The sequence below is a fragment of the Pleurodeles waltl genome, chromosome 8 (genome assembly GCF_031143425.1).
Source record: "Pleurodeles waltl isolate 20211129_DDA chromosome 8, aPleWal1.hap1.20221129, whole genome shotgun sequence".
NCBI lineage: Eukaryota > Metazoa > Chordata > Amphibia > Caudata > Salamandridae > Pleurodeles > Pleurodeles waltl.
Window position 1 is genome coordinate 1,329,370,865 of NC_090447.1, and position 13,648 is coordinate 1,329,384,512.

Consider the following 13,648-nt stretch of genomic DNA (forward strand, 5'->3'; position numbering starts at 1 on the left):
TGTCTTGCAACAAATACCAGTGCTGCTTTGTCAAAGCTTTGATCTTGTTTGGGTTGGGGCAGAACGTAGTCACACATACCAGTTTCTCATCAGACTTAACTGGCTTAGATATGACTAGCTCTTCTCCGGGATTATCCCATGCACTCTTGAGTGCTGTTTTGACTATCTTGCGTGGGAATCCCCTCTCCAGTAGTTTGTTTTGTAATATGTGGGCTTCTCTGAAGCAATGCATCCTGTAGGTGCAATTACGTTTTAGCCTGTGGAACTGCCCGTAAGGAAGTCAGTCCCCCAAGGCACAAGGGTGGAAATTCTGATATGTGAGCAATGTGTTTGTCTCTGTAGGTTTCCTGGAGTGGGGATTACTCAGTTTACCCTCATTGTGCTTAATTAGGATATCCAAACAGGCAATTTCCTATTTATCATGATGACATGTACATTGCAAATTGGTCCATGTTTGGTGTACATGTTCCAAAAACTCTGTTAATGTAGATTCGGTGTCTTTCCAAATTACAAAGATGTCTGTATATCTTTTCCAGCATTTTATAAGCGCTTTGTATGGGTTTCTGTTAGTAAAGACGTATTGCTGTTCTATTTAGTCTACATAGACATTTGCCAGATTTGAAGCAAAAAGTCCCCCCCCCCCCCCCCCCCCCCCCACACACACACACACACACACACACACTCTTGGTAATACTCATTATTGTACTTAAATAGATGCTTTTCAGGGTAAGAGTCATAAGTTCAATGATGAATTCACTCAGTACCTGAGCAGGTGCTGTGAATGTGTTGACGGTTTGTTCAATGATTATTATGCTTTCAGTCTGGGGTATATTAGTGTACGATGACACAATGCCTCGTGTACTCAGTCTCCAGATGAAAGGGCGTGTCCTCTACTGAACTGATCATATATGTGCTGTCATGTAGATATATCTCCAAAACTGGGGCAGAGTTTTTGATGACCATATTAATATTAATATTGATCCAGTGGCTCCAAAACTGAGCCACACCCTGATAGGTTGGTGTAATGTTGCCTATTTCTCAGCTGTATCATAGTGTGGTATGTCCTAGTTCACCCTCTGTACCCCTTTATCAGCAGGTTTTATGATTAGGGATGTGTCCTGTTTTAAATCTTGTAATGCCCTGCGCTCTGCTAGTGTAATATTCTAAGGTGTAAATGACCTCTCTTCCTTTTGTGTGTCAAATCCCACAATAGTATTGTTCCAAAAGTGACTAATTTAGGAAGGGCACTTGATGAGGGGGGTAGAATGTGGATGAAGGCCAGATCCCCATGAAGGATTCACTTATGGTGATGGTTTTGTCTTCAAAAATGTCTTCAACCGGAGTTTATGAACCAAATTGTTGAAGTTCTGGTTGCAATGTAGAGAAGTTTGTTCTCTCAGTGATAACAAATGTAAGGCCCTTATGGAGAAGGGATACTTCTGCTGATGTAAGCAAATGCTTGGGTAGATTGAAGCTTGGAGTAAGGCTATCCTTTTGGGCCTGGGTTGGTCCCATATAAAAATGGGATAGGACAAGACCAACCAGTGAAGCAGATTGTGGCGAGTACGTTGGAGCATCAAGGTGGGGAGGAATAGTTTGGGTCTGGCATAGGAAAAGGTATGCAACCATTACTGGAGCAAATGTTCCTATGTCTGCTGCCGAAAAGCATTACCAATACTGATATAAGGTATGAGTGTAGGTAAATTATGATATTCTTTTGTTTTTCCCTTTTGTTTAAAAAAAGTAAACAATACAAACATTTTTTGTTAAATGCTTAAAAGCCTCAACTTTAAATATGTATCAGAAATACAGTTATTTTCTCTGAAACATCAGCTTGTTAGTTTCGTAAAATACAGATATTTCACCTTTTCATTTTGGATCAGTGAGCTGTTCCCAACCAGAAGCTTGCCAATGTTATAAAACTTTTTATTTCTATCTTGAAATACCAGATTTTCTTTTTTATAAATACATGGTTGCTAGTAAGTATCAGTTTAACATTTTACCAGCCATTTGCATGTACTACTGTTAGAAGAAAACAGATTGTGCCGTTTGTGCTCATTTAGCATCATCACTCAATATCAGAGATGTCAATCATAAGAAAAGGATTTTATGCACCAATGTGTTAGGGATAGTGAAAACGATGTCAAGGATTGGCACCATTATTATGTAATGGGCCCCCTCCCCTTCTTAATGGCGGCTGCAGCGCTGTTAGAGGGCAATTGCACTGACCTCCTGGTCAGCATCTGCTGCCCTCCCCAGCTCCTCTGTCTGCTGCTGCCTCTGCCTTTTTCTAGGACGAACTGAGAGTTTCCTGACTCTCAGTTTGAGGCCCTCCTCCACCCACAGGCCCGTCCCTGTGCCTCATCCCTGGTGGTCTAGTGGCCATCACAAGTAAGTATTTATTTCTCTCTGTCGCTTTTTCACTCTTGCTTTGTCTGCCTTTTTCTCTGCCTTCTCTCGTTTTTCCTCTATTCTTTTTTCCTTTCTCCTCTGCCCCCCTTCACCCTGCGAAGCACCTTTCCCACCCTCCTGCCTCTCAGCTGACTGCTCCCCCCCACCCTCTCCCCTTCTTAATGCCGGCCGCCTCAACACCGGACGTCTCAGCAACTGCTGCACCATCTCCCCCAAGGACACCCACGGAACTTTCACCTGTAGGAACGGCAGGAACTGCAACTGCAGCGCCAGCCTCAACAAGCCGAAGATACTCTCCGCACACAAAGATACCAACAACCTCTACAACACCATTAACTGCCTGCTCCTGAACATCTGCTCCCTCCACACTCCACAAACACACCACCGAACTCTGTGACTTGATCTACACCGCCCAACCAGACATCGCCTTCCTTACCGAGACCTGGACCAACCCCACCTCTGGCCCAGACATCGCCATCGTCGTTCCCGACGGTTACAGCATCTTAAGGAGGGACTGGCCCTCCCGCCCGGGCTGAGGACTCACCATCGTGCACAAGTCCTCACTACGTGTCAAGGCCATCCCAGAAGAACACTGCACCACCATGGAACACCTTCACTTCCTGGTCCACTCCAATCACAACTCCTCCATCCATGACACTCTGGTGTACAGTCACCCCGACCCCCCTCTGGCCCTGGTGTCTGTCGACTACCTCCTCCTCGGTGGCCTGAATTTCCACCTTGAGGACCGCACTGACACAAACACCACTGCTCTACTCGACAACCTCACCACCCTAGGTCTTAGACAGCAGGTCTCCGCACCCACACACATCGCAGGACGCATACTGGACCCCGTCTTCACCTCAAGCTACCAGATCACCATCGAGTCCATCTCCACCCCAGACTGGACTGACCACCGCTGCATACACTTCACAATCACCGCACCCAGCAGCTGCAGCCGATACTCCAGGTCTCCCCCCCACAAGAAATAGAATGAAATCAACAATAAGCAACTCACCTCATCGCTCGCCAAATCTCTCCCTCCGATGACGCCAACACAGCAGCGTGCAACCCTAATGCATGGATCACCGAATGCGGCAACACTCTACCCCACTCCGGCTGACATCACCAAACGCATACCTAAGAAAGCCAGCTGGTTTACCACCAAACTCCAAGAATCAAAGCGTACCCTCAGACGTTTAGAGAAAAAATGGAGGAACAGCCAAACCAGCGAACACCTCATTCAGAGCCGCAACCGCCACCCACCAACAAAAAATCAAGAACGCAAGGAAGGACGCCCTCTAGGAGTGCATCAACTCCTCAACACACATCTCTAAGGAACTCTTCTCAGTCATCAATGAGTTCACAGATCCCCCCTCCGAAACCACCAGCATCCCCCGTCACAGGACCTCTGGATAAACTTGCCTCCTTTTTTCCACCGCAAAGATCCAGGACATCTACAACAGCTTCCTCCCGGAAAATCGTGGCACCGGAACCTGTGATCGACCCCCCCCCCCAATTCCCCCCCCAAAACCTACCCAGACCATCCACAGCTGGTCACACTCACCACAGAGGAAACAGTCCACATCATGAACAGCACCCACTCCGGAGCCCCCTCAGACCTCTGCTCGCACCACATATACATCAGAGCCAGTGCATCCATTGCCCCCAAGCTCCAGAACACAATCAACTGCTCCATCAACACGGGCACCTTCCCCGAGGACTGGAAGCACACCGAAATACTCCCTCTCCTGAAAAAACCTTCGGCCGACCCATCAGAACTAAAGAATTTACGGCCCATCTCGCTGCTACCCTGCCCCGTCAAAGTACTGGAGAAAGCAATCAACACACAACTACAGAATTTCATCAAGGCCAACAACTCACTGGACAGCTGCCAGTCCCGCTTTCGCAGCAACCACAGTATGGAGACAGCCCTCCTGGCAGGGACTGATGACATCTGATTATTCGTAGACTGCTGCCACACCGCAGCACTCATACACCTCGACCTCTCCGCAGCATTCAACACAGTCTCCCACAGCACTCTGCGCACCAGACTCCACGACATAGAAATCAACGGAAGAGCCCTGGAATGGATCCACTCCTTCCTCTCCGGGAGGACACAGAGGGTCAGACTCCTGCCTAACACTTCCAGACCCACAGGAGTCAACTGCGGAATCCCCCAAGGATCCTCAATGAGTCCCACACTGTTTAACGTATACATGGCCCCTCTTGCTGCCATCATCAGAAGCCATGGTATGAACACCGTGTTATATACAACTCATCATTTCCTTCACTGAAGACCGAGACATGGCCAAAAGGAACTTCCATTCAGGAATGAAAGCCGTAGCCACCTGGATGAGAGAAATCTACCTCACAAGCTCATCATCTTTGGAAACGCAACCTCAGCTTGGGACGACTCCTAGTGGCCTACATTCCTCAGTGTCCCCCCTTCACTGACTGAACACGCCCGCAACTTAGGAATCATCCTCGACTCCTTCCTATCCTTGACCTGCCAGGTAAACTCTGTCGCCTCCTCCTGCTGGCACACACTCCGCAAACTTTGGAAGATCTACAGATGGATCCCAGCAGACTGTCGCAGGACAGTCACCCATGCCTTAGTCACTAGCAAGCTCGACTCTGGCAATGCCCTCTATGCCGGCACCTCAACTAGGAACATCAAAAAACTTCAACTCATCCAGAACGCCGCCGCCAGACTCATTCTGGACCTCCCTCACGGAGAACACTTCTCTCAACACCTGAGGACCGTCCACTGGCTACCGTTCGAGAAGCCAGTCACCTTCAAGCTTCTCATCCACACGTACAAGGCCATTCACAATGCAGGACCAGCCTACGTGAAGCACCATGTCTCCATCCAAACCCATCCCAGATCCCTCTGCCCCACCCAGATGGTCCTGGCCACTGTCCCTCACATCCACAAAACCACAGCCGGAGGACATTCTTTCACCTACACTGCAGCAAAGAGCTGGAACAACCTTCTCCTGTACCTCAGACAAAGCCTGTCGCTCACCATCTTCAGGAAGAACCTCAAGAGGTGGCTCTTCGGATGAGCCTCCCCACCCCCTTCTCAAATCTCAGACTCGTCACTTATACACCCAAAAATTCCCTTGCACCCATTCACAGGGGCAGACATACATGCATATAAACATGAAGTTATTATGGGGTGCCTTTTCCAGATGGTGGTTGCACTGCATCTTGCACAGATAAAGAGGCAGGCCTTTTGTGTGCATTACATATAGGAGGAATGTTACGGCTCAACCCACACACTAGGCAGTCATTATCTGGGTGATGCCATGAGTTGAAACAATATATTAAACTAATGGCTTCCTTCGATGGAGTCTGCAAAGTGATAGTGCTCTTTCATCCTTGCCCTGTCTGGCCAGCCGCCACTGCTGTTTTGTTTATGCAGTGTTCATGTTATGGATCTGCAGACTGTAAGCTCTCAGCACAAAGAAGTATGCCAAGTGTGAAGGCCTTCCTTCCATGTGTTGCTGCAATGATTGTCGCCTTCGTGCCACAGGGAATAATGGTATTCCTGATGAATATGAAGCAGCTTCTGAAAATATGCACCACTTGGATGATCTTAAAGCCTGTTAAAATTATAATGTGTACATCTATTCTGTTCTTACATTTGAACCTTTCAAAGTATATATTCATTTTAATAGTAACAAAATTAATTTGTGGATTGGTCGATTTGTGGATAACAGTGGATTTAGAAAATTGGCTTCTGTGTGCTAAACATTATCTATGCAAACTAAGTGCCAGCTTATTTCAGATGTGTTCCAGGCATCTTGAAGAGCATCTCAGAGTTAGTCTGGATCTCTGTCGCCTTTGCCCAAGCAATCTGGGAAGAATTTCACAGATTCCCAATGTATCCTCAAAATGCAGCTGAATAAATCCGAAGGTTGCAATAGGTGTGTAAGCCATTTCAAATGTCTGCCTTGGTATATGTTTGCTTATAAGGCTAAATAAATGTAGGCTACCTCTGAGGTGCACTTGGCATCTCCACAAATGTTGTCCACACGTACACACAGCCACTGATATTGCAATGATAACTAAATTGCATTTGATATTTGCAGTGATCCTTCTGAAAAACACTTATTCTACTTGCATGTATAGGTTTACCCACTTTCGAGGTAAAAAAAAAAAAAAAGAATGTAATCACTTTTCTGCCTGAATTCCTGATAGCTCAGTAAATCTGTTTCTTTTGTTTATTTGACACAGGTGAAAGAAGCCTTTTGTACATTGTGAAGAACAAGTGGCGGAAGTACCTTCTTCTGGGGATAGTGGATGTAGAAGCAAACTATGCGCTTGTAAAAGCTTACCAATTCACATCAATAACAAGTGTCCAGGTAAGAAATAATCAAGGTTACTCCCAATCATTTGAAATATTTAATATTTCGGGCTTGTGAAAAGGCCAGAGTGGAGATCACTGGCAATTGAATTCATCCCTTCGTCACATTAGATGAAGTTAATTTCTTTACATAGGTCTGCTGGTGTCTGAGTCTTGTAATGGCAGACTCTTCTCATACACAAATATCCCTCACTAACATGTTGATGTGTAATTTACTAATATCTGTTGTGTTGTTAATGTCTCCTCAACTGCCCCAACACTCAACTCAAAAGTGTGTGTAACTCTGCAAGACTTTTCATTGTACTAACTGTAAATTAGTTATTGGGGTTAAGATCATGGATGTTAGCAGCATTTGTGATGACTAACATGGTGTTGAGGAGAGTCCCTTGACGTTAGTGGTAACATTGTTGTCTTCTGGGGAGGGATTTTGTTTCTGAGAAACTTGTTGGACGTCATTTCCTTTGACAAGTGATGGGGTTCTACCTCTTTTGCCTTAAAGTGTAGCCTCTAAGTCAGAACTACTTTCTTACTAGAACACTAGCCCATGAGAATGGGATATGAGTCTGCGACGTTTAGCACCCACCATGCCTCAGTGCTTACTTTTTCAATCCTGAAGGTCACACCACCATTGCTTAATACTTGTGTTCCTTATCCTCAGATTATTGTGGATGACTGTGCCGAGATGTTGCCAGAGTTATAGATGTTAAATTTGTAAAGTGTGTGCTTGCCATCTAGTATTGTGACCGATAGTCAGAGGCTGTGTGAACAGTTCTGTTGTGATAGTAAAGGAAAGCTTTATTTGAGGGTGTGCTGCCAGGAATGTGTGTTGGTTGTGTGAAATGGGTCACTGTGAGCCTGGCTGTCTCTAAAGTAGTATGGTGCTCAACAATTGTGCTTTTTGAATGCAAACAGGGAGACAAAATACTAGGGAAGTAGTTAACATCAAATAAGATTACTTGTTTGAAAATTATGTGTGAAGAGGCATGATGATCATTTCTTGGATAGAAGTTTTGTTGAATGGTTGGAACTGAATTGGTGGAAGAATCCTCGCTAATGATTTTAGAGGCGTTTGCACTGTCCCACACATTCCCTCTCTCTCTCTCTCTCGCTCATGATTAGGGATTTAGAATGTGTTTACATAAAAAACAAATCTTGAATTCGATAGAGCACTCGTGGGTACAATATATTATATGAATGAAAGTGTGCAGTGATAGCTCAGAAAAAAATAATATATGTGTAAATAGCAAGCAGTGTTTGAACCTGGGGAAGACAGCTCTGGCATTAAGAAGGTTGGTGAGATTCCCATACAAAACCGTTATATTTTGCTGACTTAGTAGTGTTAATGTTCCCAAATGAGCTCTCGGAAGACCCATTAGTCTGCCTGCCTATATCTCCCTAGCTTATCATCCTCTCGCTGCCCTTCATACTTTGCATCCTTTTCTTTCTATTTTCATTATGCTAAATTAGCTGATTAACTTCATCTACTACCAGCCATTAGCAACAGAATGGGTTGTCTTTTGTTAAGCATTCTCCCATTATCTCTACTCATTGTTACCAACATAGCTTATCGGCTGGGGTGAAAACAGAGCTGTGTCTCCTGTTTTGGAGCTGGGGGGGTGGAAGAGCGTTGGCGGCGAGAATCACCCTTCACAAACTAATGTAAGATGGCTTCGATGTGGGAATCATGCTCCCAGACTTTCAAAAGTACTACTGGGCTTTGCAACTTATTATGGTCAGTGAATGGACATTTACACCTCTGGAGGAGCTATCCTTGAGGCCTGTGGGAGAGATGGGCTACCCAGATGCCTTTTACAGCACAAAACTAGGATCCACCTCTCGACCCAAAGGAAAGTTGTAGTCGACACCTGGAAGGTGTCAAGCTTTGGCTTTGGCTTACCGTCCAGACCAGAGGGAGATGGGGTGCGACCTCGGTTTTTGCAGGTCCGGCTCTAGCCGAGGTAGGGGCGAACTTTTCCAGTAGCCACAGTGCTGTTGACAGTATACACCAATACAGTCCGTGCCCTCCAGAAGGAGTCCCTGAGGAAAAACCCCAAAGGGTAAAAAGCCTCCAGATGGGAACTCCCTGGAAGAAAGGAAGACACAAAGAAAAATCAGAATCTTGAACCAGGCCAAACGCAGGAAAAAAAAACAGGAAAAAAACAAGAGAAAAGACTGGATATCAGCAAGAAAACCAGCAGGAGCGAAATCACCACAGAGTAGTCTTGCAACGCAAAGAGAAAAGAAATCAAGGAACTTATATACCCCTTATCAGGAAGTAAGCAGCAGGAAAAGGAAAGACAGCCATCTTGGATTGTGGAAAAAAGTAATAGAACAGATAGGAAAAAATGCCACAGGAAGAAGGTAACAGGTGCATGCAGGGAACCAGAGAAGAGAAAGGTATGATGGGATAGCCGTAAGATGGCTTCCCACAAGAAGAGAAGAAGAAAGAAAAAAGGATGCCCAAGAAGAAACCCCAGGTAAGTGAGAGGCTGAGGGGGGGCCCAAGGGCCTCATCTATGTTCCCCACGCCGTGCAAAATGCGCGGCGTGAACAGAAGCCCAATTCTGGGCTCCCGTCCCTGCCGCAGCGGCAAGGACGATGTGAGGCCAGAAAAAGGGGGCGCGGCGGGTCCCATGGTGCGCAAAACGGACCCGACCCGACTGCGACGCCGGTACACGCGACGCAACAGAAGGTTGTCATCAGATATCTAGGATGGAGCAATAAACTAATGCTGTGCATCCCCAATTGGACAGTGATGCTCTAGCAGATGTAATACAGCTCTTCAGGTTCTCTAAGTGGGATATAGTAGAATTAAGCATGCTAGGTGATATATGGATAGAGGGGACCCAGTCCCATGGGAGACCTTTCAAGAGGCAAACATGGAGGCCTTCCATTTATATGAAACTCAGATACACTCTACGCTCTACTTGCTGGGAAGTCAGTGATAGACAAACCCTTTCCCATGAAGGATAAAGTTTAATGTGATCCCCTGCTATTTCTGTCACATACAGGAGCATATTAAACATCTCTTGAAGACTCTCTGTTAGGCTCAAAAGCAGGCTGGGAGAAAGACCTGGGTGCAATAGATGAGGAGGATTTGGAGAGACTTTGAGATCCCCACGAGAAGTGGTGATTGATGTGAGATTCCGCCAAGTACAGCTGTGCATATTACACAGGTCCTTCCACACTTATAGTTGCGCTCTTGAAAATGAGGCGAGCGACTTATGAGGGGATGTTAGCAGTGGGGTACTTTCTTTCGCCTGCTGTGGGAATGACCTATCCTTTTGGGCAGGTGATGAAGCCTGTGTGGGCTGCTTTGTTGAGAGTCTGGGGGAGGGCGGCCCACAGAAGTATTCCAGAGTGCGAATTACCCTTAGGATAATGATCGCCAAAAGAAATATCTCCTGCTTTTGAAGGGGACAGGGGTGTGTGGGGAGCTCCCGACCTGCCAGAATTGGACAAATGAAAAGAGACATGGAATGGTGCATGATGGCCGAAAGGACCATATATGAAAGAAGAGGCTGTCTGAGTAAATGGACCAAAATATGGGGGATTTGGCGAACATACAGGGAAGTATGAGACACCAATATCATGAAAATAGATATTGGGTCGAGACAGGGGGTGAGCCGTTTGCTCTAGGGAACTATATCAATGATCCCAGGGCAAAGGAGTGCAGCTGGGCAAACATTGCCATTGTCTGTTCTTAACGTTGTATGAAATGTAAATATGGCTCTTACTTTAAATCTAAAATCTAAAAAACAAATATATATATATATATATATATCCCGTCGCTGTTGAAGGCACAGGCTCTCAGCCTGCCCTGCACCAATCCTGATGCTGCTCAGAGCAGTGTCAGGATTGTCTGGGAGCGCCCAGCCAGGGCACTCCCAGGCAGACTGGGAACCGTGTTGCTGGGCTGGGGAGAGCCCTGTGCGCATGTGTGTTTGGCTGGCCCGAGACGGTCGCCAAACACAAATGCACTCTGAGGGGAGTGCACAGTGCACTCCCCTCAGCTCGTCACCCCCAATGCCCTGCCCCTTTCACATGGAAAGGATAATAAACCCCCTGCTGGAATGAGGGGGGTGGTGACGCTCCTCCGCCCATAAGGAGGAGTCACGCCTGCATACTTCACTTCTAAACACAATCAAAGAAGTAGCCTCCCTCCTAAAAGGAGGCGGACATTTTTTCATATACGAGCAATGTATTTCTCATAAAATGTAGCTGCAGCTTGGGCGTATTGTTTTACAAGTACAGAGTGGTCCATTAGTTTCCCTGAAGCAGAATGTTAGACAAAAAGTAAAGCAACATTGACTTAGTTGCTCAACTCTCCAATTATGATTCGTCTTACTCATACCAAAACCAATTTGGGTATTGGAAGCATGTATTTTACAATATTTGGCTATAAGTGCTCCAGTCTATTTTCTAATTAACTAGGGGCGAAACCAAGTATGATTGTATCATGTTTAGAAAGAAGATGACACAAATGCTCAGCTTAGATGAATATAAAATCGGTGCCTGCAATCACATTCTGGTAAATGTATAATAAATAATAGGGGTGGTCAGTGAAGACCTTCACAAAAATAGTCTCTTGATGGGAAATTCTAAATTACCGTGTTTAAGTGTCAAACATGTCACCTCTATTGTAGTATTAATGAAGGCCTATTCATTCAATGCCAGAGGACCTACATCTATCCCTGATCTCTAATCTCATCTCAAATTAGTTATAAAACTATCACATGCCAGCCATACAGAAGCAAATCTACATAAATCACAAAACCTCAAGTTATTTTATACTTCTCAATGAGTCTTTTTAGCAGCATGCACAGGGTGATGGTCTTCACTTACACCTGTATCGTGCTGCAGTAGTTTGGAGAATATGGTTTCCAGCAACCACTTTATTAAAATTAATTGTGGGGGGCGTGGCCTAGAACGCAATGGCGTGAGACATGTTTTTTTGTCTCTCCGGGCTCCGGCCTTTCTTCCGCCACCATCTGAAGCACTAAGGCCGGTTCCCAGCTCAAAACACGATGGGAGAGTCTTTCTACACCACCCTCCCCCATGCTGAAAAACAATCACCGGTATCCTGGGGAGCCCGGCTGCTGGCAAGAGGAAATGATTATTGATTGGGGTGGGCAGCTCCACCATTTTGATCGCCACGCACACGCTGCTGCTGGCACTTGAGTGACCTACATCCCAGCTGTGAGCGCTGATCGTGGATCCTTGTGCTCCCTTATCTATCCGTCCTAGTTGCGTGGCCCTGGGTGTGCAGTACACCGCTGCCACATTGGATCATTGAATCCATTACATGCCCTGGCCTCCGGGCAGCCTGTTCAGAGAGGGAGACTGGGCCAATGCGTCAGGATCATACACGATGATGCCTAGACCCAAGTGAGCTCTCCAGGAGATCCCCAATATGAGCACCGGAGGGGCCCCAACACCCAGGTGAGCCTGCCTGACTGCCCCTGGATCGGGGGAGGGCCCTGAAACTGGCTGCTTGCTGGCTTGGCAGGGCCTAGACTGCAGAGAGGCCGCTCAGTCTGAACATGCAAGATCCCAGGGAGATTGCTGCTGCTATCTACATTTGCCACTCAAAGTGAGCCTTGCCACCTCTAGCTGGCGTGGTGGCATTCTGTAACGCCTTATCGGACCGGTGGACCCTGGCATACCCTATTCTGCCGTGGGCCTGTCAGAGAGGAGGAGAGAATCCAGGTCAGCACGACAAGCCAGTACGGGATGGCGCTTGGACCCAATGCCGACCCTCCAGGAGATGCCAAGCACGAACGCTGTTGACACCCAGGTGAGCCCGCTTAACTGCCACTTGCTTGGGGGAGGAATCTGAAACTGCTTGACAGCTTGGTCAGTGAGGCCCATGCTGGGGGGAGGAAGCACTGTCTTAATCTTATGGAACCTGGGGTGGTCGCTGCTACCGCCTGCACTTACCAACCACAGTGACACAGTGCACTTTGGAACATTCACCAAGCTTGGCTGCACCCCGGGGAACGCTACTATACAGCAAGCCCACCCCTCATCTGCTGCACCTCCTGGAGTACGGCACAAGGGCAACAGAGTCAGCCTATTTTTTAAGGGGCTCTCAACTTTGGGAAATAACTGAGGATCCACCTGGAGGCTGGGGCGGCCTACATTGACTCCTGGGGGAGTCTAAGAGCTCTCGCTGATCTCTGCTGCCACTGCCTCAGCCTGCCCTTCTCTCCTTGCAGGGACACTGAGGCCTCGCGTTGGAAGGGACTTCAATTTGGTCTGGGGTCCAGCAATGGATCGTTACTCTACCATTTACCAGGGAGTGGGAGCATAGTCCTCACAGCTGAAGAGGGAGATTACGGCCTTTCGCTTGATAGACACGTGGTGATACATACACCCTGACTTGAGGTATTACTCCTTTTATTCCCACGTCCACTCCACATACTCACACATTGATTATATCTTTGTTACTCATGCACTCCTTTACACCTTAGACTCTGCCGAGATCTCGGACATCTCCATATCGAACCACGCTCACGTTGAGCCCCAATGGTCCTGGCTGCCCCCCCTCAACAGCAGAGCCACCACGGCTCTTCCGAGACCCTGTTGATATAGCAGAGGTACGTAAAGGGATCACTGATTATTTCACTTCTATCAATGAACCAAACGTATCCCTCCACACACTCTGGGATGGATTCAAAGCACACATATGAGGAATTATCTCCTCGGTGGCTATTGCACGTGGCAGGGAGGCCAATTTTTAGAAGTTGGGTGAACCTCTGATATCACAAGCTTGAAACAGTAAGACAAGGTCAACCCCACCCAACAGAACAAGTAACAGCTTGTCATCCTGCAGGCCTAACTGCGGGGCCAACTACGCGATCATAG

General features: G+C 47.0%; 1 protein-coding gene across 3 annotated transcripts in view; it reads left to right on the forward strand.

The window, feature by feature from the left end:
- The window catches only part of SLC35F2 (solute carrier family 35 member F2), a 336,025-nt gene that overhangs the window by 191,536 nt on the left and 130,841 nt on the right, over positions 1-13,648 (forward strand). For all 3 annotated transcript variants that reach the window (XM_069202328.1, XM_069202329.1, XM_069202330.1), the window contains exon 3: positions 6,652-6,779. In XM_069202328.1, the coding sequence (XP_069058429.1) occupies positions 6,652-6,779 (128 nt within the window). The remainder of the gene's footprint in view (positions 1-6,651; positions 6,780-13,648) is intronic.